Here is a 14,718-nt window from a genome sequence, read left to right on the forward strand (position 1 = left end):
AAGTAACTTTAGGTAAAGTTAATTTTTAATGTTCTGTCCTTGGTGTCTAACATACAAACCACTAGAGTACTTGTGGCTATTTAAATTTAAATTAATTAAAATGAAATAAAAATGTACTTCCTCATTTGCAGCAGCCACCTTTCAAGTGCTTGATATCCACATGTGGCTAGGGGCTACTGTGTTAAATACTGCAGATACAGAACATTTCTATCGACACAGGAAGTTCTACCAGACAGTGCTGTGAAGCTTTATTACATATATATTTTCACACATTGGCTGGGAAAATGGCCCACAAATACGGCTTAAAAGTTTTTTTCAGTAGATATTAGATTCAAGTCTTTAGGAGTTAAGTTCTGAAATAAACTAGCATTTGTCATTAATGGTAGGTTTTCTCAGAGTATAACTTCTGTCTACCACTTTTTCCAGAATTTCTTTCAGTTTGGTCAGTAGCCTCAAATTTAGAACAAGGTCACCTTGCTATAGTAAAAGCCATTCACTGCTAATCGAGTTGGTTGTAGCAGTGAAGATATGTTGCTTTTATGGAAATTGTTCGGGCTCCTAGGAGACAGACCTTTGTAAACATATAGTCCGAGATTTCTTGGTCTTGTCACTGTTGACATTTTTGACTAGATTCTTTGTGTGGGGGCCGTCCTGTGCATTGTAGTATGTTTAGCAGCATCCCTGGCCCCTGCCCACTAGATGCTGGTAACATCGCCCCAGTTATGACAACCAAAAACTTCTCTATACATTGCTTAGTGTCCCTTAGGGTGCAGAATTGCCTCTGTTGAGAGCTATTGATATAGTCCAAAGGCTCCTAGAGATTTGAAGGAAAAGAGAGTTAGGTTCTGTGACATACCTTCTCCTATCTTAGCTAATACAGAATAGCTCTGAGTATATCCAAGAAATAATGTCAGAATATAGGGAATGCAAGGCAGATAAAACCAAAGGAAATTAAGGAAACCCAGATTGCCTTTCCCTGGATATTTGCATCCCTACATCTTATCTAAAATGGCTTACAGATAACTGTGGTTCAACATTTATTTTTTAACTAACATTTTTTGAATTCTTACTGTGTGGCATACACTATATTATGCAACAGGACTACAAAAATGAATAAAACATGGCCCTAGTCTTCAAGGGGCATATCATGTTGACTGTCCTTATCTATTTCATGTTATTTGGCCATTTACTTGCTTTCAGCTCTGTTGTATAGGCATTAATTGCCACTTGGTTTAAACTTTGAGCGTGTCAAGCCATCTTTTGGGGATGTTAGCAGAATTAGCGCTTGATTGTGTTCTGAAGACAGATTGAATCCAGCTCTTGTGATCTGTTATTACCTTGATAATTCAGGCTTCTTTTTCTATTTCATCATCTCTAAAGACCTATTCAAGGATCTGTAAGATCTTAGAGCTGCTATATAAACTGCACAGATAAAACCTTAGCCTAAAGAAAACTGACATATAAAAATATTTAATAAGAGAAAAATCTTATAATACCAGATTTTAATTATCTATGAATCTTTCATCTTGATGTCAGAAGTTTCATTAGTAGTAGAAAATATGTCAGATGACTTAATAAATCAAACGTGACTTTAAGTATCCACTAAGCGTTAAATTAGACTCCGCGGTAGTCATAGTCCCATCTCATGTGTCTTGAAAAGCTGGGTATTCACATCCCTCAGCTGGAAACCTGTTGGCTTCAGCATGTACCTCCACCAAAGCCAAACACACACACACACAGATGCCTTAGAGCACAAACCGACGGACAACTAAATCCTCTTTGCAGGTTGAATGCTCTGCCCCACACACAAGTGCCTTATAGCACAAACAGATGGACAACTAAACCCTCTTTTCAGGTTGAACGTTCTACCCCACGCCACTCCCTCCCAAAGAAACATCATCATAGTCAGATCACCAGATACCAGAAAGAGTAGAAATTGTCCATTGTCCTTCTCTTATCTCATCAGTACAGATCAAGTTGCACGGGGCCAGAACCTCATCTGACAGGAGGTTGGTGTCCCTTTAGCGCTAGTTCCTTAGATAATCCACCAGTAGTTTAGTTGGATTAATTAAATCTTGAAATACAAAGTCAGTGCTCAGATCACTCATACAAGAAGCTAAATCTAGATTTTCTTTTTTAAATCTGACCTGTAGAATAGTGTTAAAAAGGTATCCAGGATGCCCAAAGTAGAACTTTCAAAACACTGTTATTTCAATAACGGTTAGGTGCTTTTAACTTTGGCTAAATTCTCCTTCTGAGCTTCAGCTTCAGTAATCTTCTAAACGTACAGCCCATTTCATAATTTGTTTTTAATTTTTTTTATAAATTTATTTTATTTATTTTTATTTGTAGCTGAGTTGGGTCTTCGTTGTTGTGTGCGGGCTTTCTCTAGTTGCAGTGAGTGGGGGCTACTCTTCCTTGCAGTGTGCAGGCTTCTCATTGCAGTGGCTTCTCTTGGTGCAGAGCACAGGCTCTAGAGCACAGCCTTAGTAGTTGTGGTGCACAGGCTTAGCTGCTCCGTGGCATGTGGGATCTTCCCGGACCAGGGCTCAAATCCATGTCCCCTGCATTGGCAGGCGGATTCTTAACCACTGTGCCACCAGGGAAGCCCATGATTTGTTTTTTAAATAAGTGTATAATAAGTCTTTTCAGCCTTGTAATCAAATTCATAATTCAGAGAGTTTTTAATTTAGCTAAAAAGAACTCTGGCTAGCAGACCCTAGATGTGTCCCTTTTAAGATGAGATTATTAGGTAGTTTCTGCTAAGTCTTCAGTCCCTTAGACCACAAAGATTAGTTCCAGATAATTTTTGGTGGCTAGGCTGGCCAACATGTTCACATTTTCCACACACAAGACTCCCATTACCCATCCCTCTTATATACATGTCTGTTCATTCTTTGCTGTTGATCTTCCCACAAAATATATTATTTCTTGGAGCTGTTAGCATCCAAAGGGAACTGTTGAGCCTGTGATTTCAAAAAGCTTCTATTTTCTCTGTTTCAAAGTATAATTTTTTTTTAAGATTTTTTTTTTGATGTGGACCATTTTTTAAGTCTTTATTGAATTCGTTACACTATTGCTTCTGTTTTATGTTTTGGCTTTTTGGCCGCAAGGCATGTGGGATGTTAGTTGCCCAACCAGGGATCAAACCACACCCCCTGCGTTGGAAGGCGAAGTCTTAACCACTGGACCGCCAGGGAAGTCCCCAAAGTATAATTTTTAAATGTACTGTATATTATGGAAAAAACACAAAATACTTATTTTATTCTGTCTGTATATACAGTATAAGAAATTAAATCGTAAAAAAGTGAACTCCACTTTTAATTTAAGCAGACAAAGAATTTCCTCCATTAGTTTTCTGTATTTGGCTGGCCTATGATTTTTGTACCTTTAAAAATACATCTAAGACTCTTAAATACCTGGCTTAAGTATTTTGAGCATTGAATATGTAGAAAAAAATGAGAATTATGGAATACGGGATCTCTTTCTTATTTTCAGAAATGGTGGATTTGGCTTTTTGTAGCTCTAGTGTTGGCTCTCAAGCTAGGTTTACACTTCTAGAGGATCAGAGGTCACAGGAGTGTAGCTGAGTCAGTAGTCATGAATACCCCACATCAGGTAATCCAGGTCTGGAAAGAGGAATAAGCTTCATGTGGTATGAAGGTACACATGACTTTTCATGGATAACTGTACATACAAGGAATGTTGAAGTAGTCTTTGGCCACCTGTTATTTGCTGTTTTCATTCATCCATTCTCCCCTTTAGTATGGCATGCTTCCTTTTCTGAAAATGAGTCTACAGATATGTAAGCAGCTACTATATAGTTGTGCACACACGTGTGTTACACATGTCCAGATCAGTATAATAAGCTAATTTCTAAAATGCCTAGCAGTGCAAATAAAGATTGTACAAATGGCATTATTATTGTTCTTGTTTAACTCTAGAATAAAAGTCTTCTACTTTGAAGTATGATCCCATCTTTGGGATTAGGGCCTTCGATGTTTCATTGTTGCTTTTTTAATTTATCAATTCATCTGAGGCAGCCAGAGAAGGTTCTCTAGAATTTTATGAAGACTATTTCCAATAATCTCGTATTATAAACGCTTATTAAGCGTTTTTACTTAAACTCTCTTTTCTCTGTGTACATTTATCCTGTAATGTAGTTGACTTAAATTGTTAAGCAAATCCAAAAAGATTTCTAGTCCCTTTAATTGCATAAATTGTGATTTCTGACCTCAGTTCAAATTCTGTTATCACTAACAGAAGAAGCTTACAGACCTTTGCCATCAGGCCATCAAGGGGTTAAATTATTTTATCAGATATGTTTTTGAGGGGCCACAGCTATGCTGCCTGTACTGCCTTTTATTTTTTTAACTTTCTAGTTCACTAATCAAATGTATGTTAGATTGATTATTGTAAAAGTATAAACCATAGAAAATTTGACAAGATAGATGTGTAAATTATCCTTCTGACAGAACTAATGATGCACTTCAAGCACCTTCTGTTTTCCAGCGCTTGGTGAGCGACTTCATTAAATATGCAGTGGCTGTTGGGTGGCTTCTCAGAGGATGGTTCAGCTCCTTGTGGAATTGGATTATTACTAGAGGTGTAAAACGAGGCAGACGAGCTAGCTGTTGGGCATCCTGCTGAGGTTCTAATGTGCTCCATCTTGTCGGAGCAGTTGTTTGCAGTCTTTTCAGGACAATTACATCCATAACCACAGGACACATTCAGTGAAACTATATTACAGATAACAGTGGAGACTGGCATTGACTGCTTTTTATCCCACTCTCTTGAGTTGCCTCAGTGCTGGTAGCTTATAATAATGCCACTTCTACCATTCACAGAGTAGTTTTTTTTTTTTCTTTTAATACCTTGGAGCAAATCTGGAAATAACTGATTTGTAACTTTTTCTAAGTGCAAAAATCGTAGGATATTTGGAGTGAAAAGATTCGGTAGCTTCTAATCCCTTTGCATATGAGAAAACTAAGGCTGAGGCATTGTGGCGAGTTGTCCCTTAGGGAGATAGTAGGAGGACCTGGTAGAACATCTTTTAGGCGGTAGAGATTGCATGAATAGCAGTTCGTACTGTTCGGCTTCTGGTTTTAGAGCTCTTTTAAACAGAATTTTTCTTTTGAATTTAAGATTTCTTTTTCCTGCTGTAGAGCATTTTTCCTCATCTTAATACCAGCAATGCTTCTTTATTTCTAGAAGCCAAGCAGAAATATTTTGCTTTTTGAGAATGTCATGCTATTTATTATTTTAATGACAACTGGTGGTTTCCTGGAGCACTGGACACAAAAGACGGTTTGAGTTGAGCTTAAAATGGTATTTAAGTTTTCCAAAAGGGAGATGCTGTGGTGGATCACTGAAGCTTGATAAATGAGAGTGCATTTTAGAATGACAGGCTGAATACTTTAATGAAAGAAGGCTTCCCATTTTAGTTGGCCAATTAAATCGCTGCTGATGACTTTGGATCATTAATGAACATTTGTGGAAAATGACCATTTGAATTCAATTATTACAATACATTTGAAAAGTACTAACCACAAATAATCCTACCCGCAAATAAGATTTATCCATTTTCCCATAGATAAATCAGCATCCTGCTTTGCTTTTTAATGCCAAAGCAAATTGACATTTCAGAATTCTTTTATAGATTAAGTACATATCCTTTCTTATAAAAGTTCTGCTTAGAAAAGGTTACATTTTCATTGAATGCCTTTTAAAATATAATTTATGCTGCTAACGATTATATTCGTTATTCTCAGAATAAATTAGCAAGACTTAGAAACAAAGAAGGGGAACATGATACAGTGTATAAAAGCAGATAATTAAATTTAAAATGGTTTAGGTGTTTGATTTATTTAGTGCCTAAAATAACTCTAATTCTGGAAAAATAATAGGAAGAAAATAACAATTATTTGAACATGCAAATTTATTTTAAAGTCATATGAAAAGAAAATGCAAATGGAAAGCTCATAACCAGATTTTTTTCTTAAGCCCAAAGTTCAGATTTTCTCAATTTTTTAAAAGCTTTTGTTCTCAAAATATTTTATGGATATATAGCTTGTCAATTTTTGCTGTAGTATACCCAGCAAATTCATCTGGATATGTTTTCTTTAGTTAACTTTATTTTCTCTGAAACTTTGGCATGTTCTGGTAAAGACAGGAGGCGGGTTCTTTTGAAATGCATGTTTTTCTCATTTTGTTATTTGTAAAATGGGCCATAATCTCAGTGCAGGCTCCCTTCATCTCCATTTTACAGTTTACAAAGAAAGGAGACACTGTGGAGCACAGGCTCCCCTGGGAGTACACTGAGCTTAATGAGCTTGATAGTCTGGTGGGCTCAATAAATCAAATACAGCAAAACATTTCTCATTTTTGAATAAAAGCATTTATCACACAGTGTTTGTTCATTCATGGTCATAAGATTGATTGGTTCCCAGCATCATAGTGTATACTGAAGCATTTTTGATTTTGTTTTTCCAGTGGGCAAGTTACGGAAGCAGTGGCTAAAGGAAAGTATCTCTGATGTCGGCTTTGGGATGCTGAAGTCTGTCAAGGAATATGTGGACCCCAATAACATCTTTGGAAACAGAAACCTTTTATAAATCCATTACTGTTGTTAAGAAAAATGTCACTTTTTTTTTTAAGTCTTTTAACTATGGTTATACCAGTAATCAGATATATCATGGACTTTATTTCAGCTACCTTTGTTTGTTGGTTTAAAATAAGTTTGTTTCATTCTGTAGTTTGTTTTGTTTCTACATCTATGGATTGACAGATGGTATTCCTAAATCTCTCTCATTGTAGGTGTATCAGTTTACAGCCAACTGGTTGTCATTTCAAATTTCAGTCAGGCAGCACAAGGCTGCCAGTGGTTAATTTCAGAAGAAGATGCTGCCAGCTGTTTTGTATTGATGCTTCTTCTTAGGAACAAAGCCAGATTTTGGTGTCATCTATTGTTTCTCTAGCCTCTTTTTTAAAAGAACGTTTCTGGGAAGCAGCTATCTAGGGAAGGATTCCACTGAGGAGTGATATACATGTATGTTTTTTTAAGAGTGCATTCTAGTGTGAATAGGTCATTAAGGGAGAATACCCATGAAAGAATATAGGCAACCTCTTATTTAGGAAGCCTTCAGTTCTGTAAGGTGCTTGGCCTACATTTTTCTTTGAAATTAGTATACAGTTGTAAAACCTTAAATCATTAGTATGCTTTATTCTGTCAGGGGACATGTTTTTGTTCTCCATGTTTCTGTTTCTATTGAGGTATGAGTTGTATTTGTATCACTGAGATAACATATTGTTATATCCTAATTCATTCATAATATGTTTTATAAGAAAAGCTGACTTATCACTCATTGTATGTGAAGAACAGGTTTACCATGAAAGGAATGTCTTTATTCAACTTAGAGTTCTAATGTTTCTCATTTCACATTCTTGTTGCTGAGATGCAGAAGAAGCTACAACAGGAGCAGAAGAGGGAAGACTTCTTACACTGAATGTCTCCAGTTCAAAGAACTGTTTTGGCTAAAGAAACACAGTCATCATTCAGCTACTGAATTTGAAAACCTCAACAGTTTCAATGACAAAAAACCTTCTTAAAAAAAATTAACCCAAACAACATGATAAATTTCCATATAAAAGTAAAGTTTCAATTTAGTTTTTAATAATGGTTTAATGCCTTTTTTGAATTACTGGTTTAACCTAAATTAAAAAATATAATGTATTACACATACCATAATCAAAAGTTTGAAATATCGTATTTCTTAAACAATAGGGAGAACGTTAACCACATTTAGTGAACATTTTTACATTCAAACCTGGATATTAAAATAAATGAAATGATTACTTTGAATCACTGTCTGTCAAGGTTCATGGTTCACATTTTGAGACAGATTCTTTTCTTAATGTAGTACTTAACTTTTGATAATTTTTTTAGAATTAATATTTGATCAGCTAATATGAGTCAGAATGCAGACTATCCTTTAAAAGGACACACTGTCTGTCTATGTAGCAACAGCTCCAAAGTGTTTTTGGGCAGTTTGATACCTTTTATATCTGAAGTAGCCTTAACCAGAAAATCTAAAATTGATTCACAAAATGATATTTTTAAGACTTCAAAATGATAAATAATTTTTAACAAATAAAATTGGCCTCAAACTAATAAAATCTGTAAGCAAATCAAAATGAAATATTAGTTTAACAACAAAAACTAAATATTTATTTATTAGAAGCTGCCTCTCTTCATTGGTGATTTATTTTTAATTATAAAATTTCCAGCAGATCTTTGCTTCAAGCCCTTGATATTTGAAATAGTTAGATACTTGATGAGGAAATTACACTTGCTTCTCAAATTATAAAAATCTCAGCTTTATGAAATGCATCTATTCATGAAAGTAATTTCTCTAATTGGTGATCAAAATGTAAAATTTATTACGATACTAATATCTCACTGGAGTGTATACATGTTTCTGAGTAATTTTTTAAAAATAAAACTTACAGATTCATAAGCAGATCAATTCCTTTGCACGTGATTGTTATAACATTCTTTCCTAGGGAGTTCAGATTTCAATAACCTCAGAATTCGGAAATGTAACACCTGAAATTGTTCACTATTCTACATGAACCTTATGGAAATTAGTGATTTATGCGTTTGTTTTCTTCCATGCATGCATGACTCTCCAACCTTGATTTTGTAGTGATGACTACATTTTGTAGTTAGGATCATTTCTACAGGGATCATTTTGAAACACATAAACACTCATCAGTACTGTTTCACTCTGATTTAGTAAATCAGAAAGGCTTTCCCTGCTTCCACGCATCCACCTCTGAGAGGTGCCTCAGCTGCATAACTGCATAACACCGATTTGTCTTTCTTAAATTAGTCATATTTCTAATATTTTATTTGATGATGTCACATTTGGGTTGACATTTTAGTGGGAATGGGAACTTGCTGCTAGTGAGAAATGGCATTGAATACTAGAGTCAGTATGAACAGGCTTTATTGACCCCTAGAGAAACAGCTGCCTTAATGTTTGGTGCACTTTACAGTGTATAAGTGAGTTTATTAGTGTTATGCTAAGTAACGTGAGCTTTTTTAGTTTAGTAAGAATTGCAGAAGCCACATGTTTATTGTGCCCAGCATTTTACCACAAAGATTAAATTCTTTCCTCTCTTGAGGAATTGGGAGTTTTCTTCCTAAATGCTTACATACTATAGTACTGTTACTTAAAAGCTGTTTATGAAGCTGGAAGCATTCTAGTATACAGAGCTGTGTTGATGTATTTTGGAAAACAAAAACGCAGTGAAGGATGAACTTCCATCATTGTGTGTATTAAACCAGATACAGATTGTTGCAAGAAAACCTCTTTTTCAGAATATTCTCTTAGTAACAGCTGAGTCCTAGCTTGCAGTTTTGAAAATGACTTTTGCATGTTGGCTTCAGAGGTTTTCCATTGTCATATTCTTTTATAGCTGCAACTTCTTAACTATAGCTGATCAGACAAGCCCTGTGGTCCCAAGCTGAAGTCTGTAACCTTGGCTGTTCAAATGGGCTGAGTTTGGTCGAACATGTATTTTATGTAAACGTAGAACACAAACATTTATTATGCATTGATGCACAAACTGCACATGCTGGTGCTTGAAGCAGCCAAGGTGGAAAGCATATCTACATTTTAAGAAGCACTGGGACAGGAGTTAAGGACAGCTTTAATAGCTTTTTGCTACCACTTAATCTTTGGCGAGTTCGATTTTAATTAGGGTTTAGCTCGTGGTGGGAGAAAAGCCGAAAATAACAAGTGCCAGGATAGGATTGAAGAATCCAGAATCACCTTTGGCTTTATGAAAGCTTGCCTTTGCTCAAGGCTTCACGTTCCCAAATGAGCCACCTGTCAATATATACATTTAATCCTCATTAATTTCATATAGTACATTGATGCGGAAATCCAGAAGGTGTAAAAGATTGTTTTAAACTATTGAAATACAGTGTGTAACATGAAGGATGTAAGTTACTCAGCTTTCTGCTCCCTAAAGCAAACAGTGTTTGTCTTTAGTGTGAAATTTAACTGTAAAAACTACCTGTAATGTCAACAGATTATAGAAACTTATATTATTAATAAAATGGACCTGGGTTTAAGAGATTTTTTTCTTCAGAGGGGGTGTGAAGCTGTTCATTCTTCTGTTTGCGTCTGGGTTTGTCTTTTGATTTTAGTTTTTCATCTTCATATTTCCTCTGATTTGAAAACAAAATTAATTTTTATAATTTTATTGATGAAGCATTATCAAGTACAACCTAAATATAACTAAATCCTTTTGGATTTATAGATGAATATATTGTTGGCTAGGTTTTATTACTCTCTAATTATTTTAAATCAATGTTATATTCCTAGGAGGTGTTTAGTCTCCTGTGAACCTGAAGCATTCCCATTTGAACCTTGGAAGATCCTCAAAGAATGAGCGCTCTTGTGCTCTCCTAACCACAAGAATTCCTTAACAAACGTGAGTAAGGACCACTGAAGCCAAAGAACCATCACAGAATTAAGTAACTTTAGTTCTGTGAACATGAAAAGGTTTCTTTTTTGGTTCCCAAAGGAGATTATTTTATACTTTTTTTTTCCACAAGGAACAAAAATAACACATTAAGTATCATTAAGAGCATTTTTCAAAGACTCTGAACTTCCAAATCAGAAAGAGAGAGAGAGAGAGAGAAGGAAAAAAAAGATTTTAGTGTGGATTTCTAAGCAGCATATATACATGTTTTTAAGGCATCTTATTGTTGGCAGTGTTTTTTGTAAGCACTCTATGAAACATGTTGTTTAACCCCTAAAGCAATCTTGTTCACATATCCAAAAAGGACATGAAATGCTTGTGCTGGTATAAAGTTTCTCTAAATAATTATTTTTTGAGCTATTTAAAGAATGTCCCCAAAAGCTCACAGTGCCTTGTTGGGATTTTTTTTTTTCCATGAAATAGCCATTATTTAAAATGAGTGGGAGAGGATAAGTCTTTAAGGCCAGAGCTTGTGTAGCAGTTCAAGGCTATTCCTCTTCAAGAACGCGTCAGGAATGAAGTAGTTGTGTGTGGAAACACAGAAGATCCTTTCCACAGTGTTGGTTTCAATCACCTATTCTAGCATATTTAACTAATTGTGTGGTGGACCTGTACTCTCACATACACCTATTCAGTCAGTGGGATTTACATGTACTTTCTTTCTTGCATTTTCATTCCTTGTGTCCCAACTTAGTAGCCCTAAGGTGTGGGTTGGTGGATGTGGCATACTCGGTCCTGGAGACACCCCCTACATGTTTTGGGTGTTTGCTCACACAGCTCCCTGAGGAGCAGAGCCTGGAGGAGGGGAGGGGGGTGGGTTCCTATTCCTTATGTTGGGGGTCAGTCCTTTTTGTGTGTGATGGTGCCTTCAGAATAATGAATATTTCTGTTTCTGAACAATGATAAATCTTCTGAGAAATATGTGTAGGTTATATTTTTAAATTTTTGTCCTTTTTCGCTAAGCCTGTGAAATACTTTGGCTCTGATACAACTTGACTTGAATAATATCTTATCCTGAGTCTTCCTCTAAGGCAGTGCATATTCCTGCCAGTACTGTAGTCATCTTTTGGGAACTACATGTGGGTAAGCACTTGTATGTAAGCCATTATACTGCTGTAACTAATGCATACAAACAATTCTTCTCTTTACATTAATAGTCTTAAAAGTGGATATGTAGTGGGAAGGAAAATTCTTAAGGGAGTCCAGCATAGCTTTGTCAGTTCAGACTGAGCCATACTGTTTTCCAAAGGGCTCAACACATAGTCTATATACTGTGCTTTCAGTGTATGTTTGGATCTCCTTTTACTGCTTTTCCTAGAATGTACTGTTCTATAAGCAAATGCCCATGTGTGATTTTTAAGATGTGCTGGGAAAAAAATAAAACAATACCAAAACCATTCATTGTTACGGAAATTGTTGCATTTTTTCATGTTGATTCCATCTAATCTTTACAGTCTGTTCCCGTAAGTAGCCTCTCTAGTAGTGAATGACAAGTGCACAGATACTGATTTTGTCCCTGCCTGTGGCTCCCACACTGGAGGGAAGGTTGTAGTTGTCTGGGCTCTGAAATAACTGAAGATTGGACCTGTCGAACAGTCTTACTTGACACGTTTAAATAATAACTTGCCATACTAAGAGTTTAGCTCTTATATGATAAGTTAGTTATAGTTAGTTAAAGAAAGCAGTTTTCTGCCGGGCTCATATAAGGCTCAGACTGAATGAACCTTAGAAATCATCTCATCTTTTTCCCAAACACAATTGGTATCTGACCATCCTACCCCTCAGACCACAAATAGATCACCAGTTTTTCTGAACATGTGCTGTGACCACATGGGAATTTACTGCTTTTCCAGCAAGGCTTTTCCCAGTTTCTGAAATCTTCTGGTATTAAGAGGTTTTTACTTATAAGACTGAAATCTGTTTCCCCCTTCTATCCATTAACGTAACTTCTGTCTTGTGTAGTCATGAAGAATTGCCCAGTTGCTCTGTTGAAGGGCAGCTCTGCAGGCATTTAAAGACAGCTCACATTCCCCCAGATCTTCTTCAGTCACCTGTTGCTCCTGTCAGTTCTAGACCCTTCATCATCCTAATCTCTCTCCATATGTGCCCTTTTGATGTTCTTAAAGTGAGGTGTCGAGTTCTGAATGTTCCAGAATAGGACCAATGATTCCCTTATTCCTTACTCCAATATTCTTTAGTCACTCTTGCATTTTTGGTGGACAGTGGACATTGCACTGTCATCTCACACTGAACTTGAATTTAACAGTTTGTCTTTTCTGCATGTGCCATTTTGTCCACATCTCCATGGAGGCTGATTTTTTATTTTATATTTTTATTGGAGTATAGTTGCTTTACAATGTTGTATTAGTTTCTGTTGTACAGCAAGGTGAATCAGTTATACATATACATATATCCCCTGTTTTTTAGATTTCCTTCCCATTTAGGTCACCACAAAGCATTGAGTAGAGTTCCCTGTACTAAACAGTAGGTTCTCATTAGTTATCTATTTTATACATAGTAGGTATATATGTCAATCCCAGTCTCCCAATTCATCCCACCCCCAGCTTCCCCCCTCGCCTTGGTATTCATAAATTTGTTCTCTACATCTGTGTCTCTATTTCTGCTTTGCAAATAAGTTCATCTGTACCATTTCTCTAGATTCCACATATAAGCGATATTATATGATATTTTGTTTTTCTCTTTCTTCACTCTGTATGACAGTTTCTGGGTCTATCCACGTCTCTGCAAATTGCAGTGTTTTGTTCCTTTTTATGGCTGAGTAATATTCCATTGTATGTACGTACCACATCTTCTTTATCCATTCCTCTGTGGATGGACATTTAGGTTGCTTCCATGTCCTGGCTCTTGTAAATAGTCCTGCAATGAACATTGGGTTGCATGTATCTTTTTGAATTACGGTTTTCTCTGGGTATATGCCCAGGAGTGGCATTGCTGGGTCATACGGTAGTTCTGTTTTTAGTTTTTTAAGGGACCTCCATGCTGTTCTCCATAGTGGCTGTATCAATTTACATTCCCACCAACAGTGCAAGAGGGTTCCCTTTTCTCTACACCCTCTCCAGCGTTTATTGTTTGTAGATTTTTTGATGACAGCCATTCTGACCAGTGTGAGGTGATACCTCATTGTAGTTTTGATTTGCATTTCTCTGATAATTAGTGATGTTGAGCATCTTTTAATGTGTTTTTTGGCCATCTGTAGGTCTTCTTTGGAGAAATGTCTATTTAGATCTTCCCCCCCATTTTTTGATTGGGTTATTTGTTTTTTTTGATATTGAGCTGCATGAGCTATTTTGTATATTTTGGAGATGAATCCCTGAGGCTGACTTTTTTAAAGCCTCACTACTTGTATTTATTCTTACTAAAATTTGTATCTTACTGTATTTAGTTCCAGATTTTCAAAATTTTAGAATCTTGACTCTTACCCAGAGTATTTTTTGTCCCATCCAGATTTGGGACATCAATAGAATTGAGACATGTACTGTCTGGATTCTCAACCAAGTAATGGCAGGCATCTGCAACACACAACAAGGGCCTGCCTAATAACACATCCAGGAAAGAGCATTCAGGGTTCAGCTAGCGCACATTTCCACTTGACATGCTCTTGTGTTCACCTCATATTTTTACATTTTGTCAACAAATAGGCCTTTTTTCAATGAATCAGCGTTTATGCCAGACAAACATTAAACATACAAATGACGTCTACTTGGATTTAACATTGCCAGCTGCCAGACTGAAATCCTTTGCTAAAGCTTGCTGCTCCGATTTCCTGTGCTACCCTATCAGAAAAACAAATGAAGTCTTTAACTGCCATCACATTTACTTCTGCCTGTGTTTGCCTTCAGGGGCATGTCTCTTTCTTTTTCAATATACTCATAAACTCATCTTGTGCTGCACTTTCTGATGTGATCTGTTGACTGGGCGTAGTGTTGACTGATGGACAACCTCTAAATCCATTCTTGCATAGTTCTGTCACATCCTTTGTACCTCATTGTGTCCACATTAGATCTGGAAAGATAATTTTTTTAAATGACTGAAATTTGTCACTGTAAAGCTGTAAAATAACTTAGGAGAAGGTGGAGTTCTGAGTCTAAGAACACAGTGAAAAGGGTTCTATTCTGGAAATTTTGCAGGTGCTCCATTTTTCTC

At 36.2% G+C, this 14,718-nt stretch overlaps 1 protein-coding gene across 1 annotated transcript in view; it reads left to right on the plus strand.

Annotated features, from left to right (window-relative positions):
- Positions 1–10,312, plus strand: part of AGPS (alkylglycerone phosphate synthase) — a 137,417-nt gene extending 127,105 nt beyond the window's left edge. The window contains exon 20 of the mRNA XM_082841178.1: positions 6,493–10,312. Within this exon, the coding sequence (XP_082697304.1) occupies positions 6,493–6,614 (122 nt within the window). The 3' untranslated portion in view covers positions 6,615–10,312. The remainder of the gene's footprint in view (positions 1–6,492) is intronic.
- Positions 10,313–14,718: the final 4,406 nt, after the last annotated feature.

The sequence above is a fragment of the Leucopleurus acutus genome (genome assembly GCF_964270905.1).
Source record: "Leucopleurus acutus genome assembly, chromosome: 6".
Taxonomy (NCBI): Eukaryota; Metazoa; Chordata; class Mammalia; order Artiodactyla; family Delphinidae; genus Leucopleurus; species Leucopleurus acutus.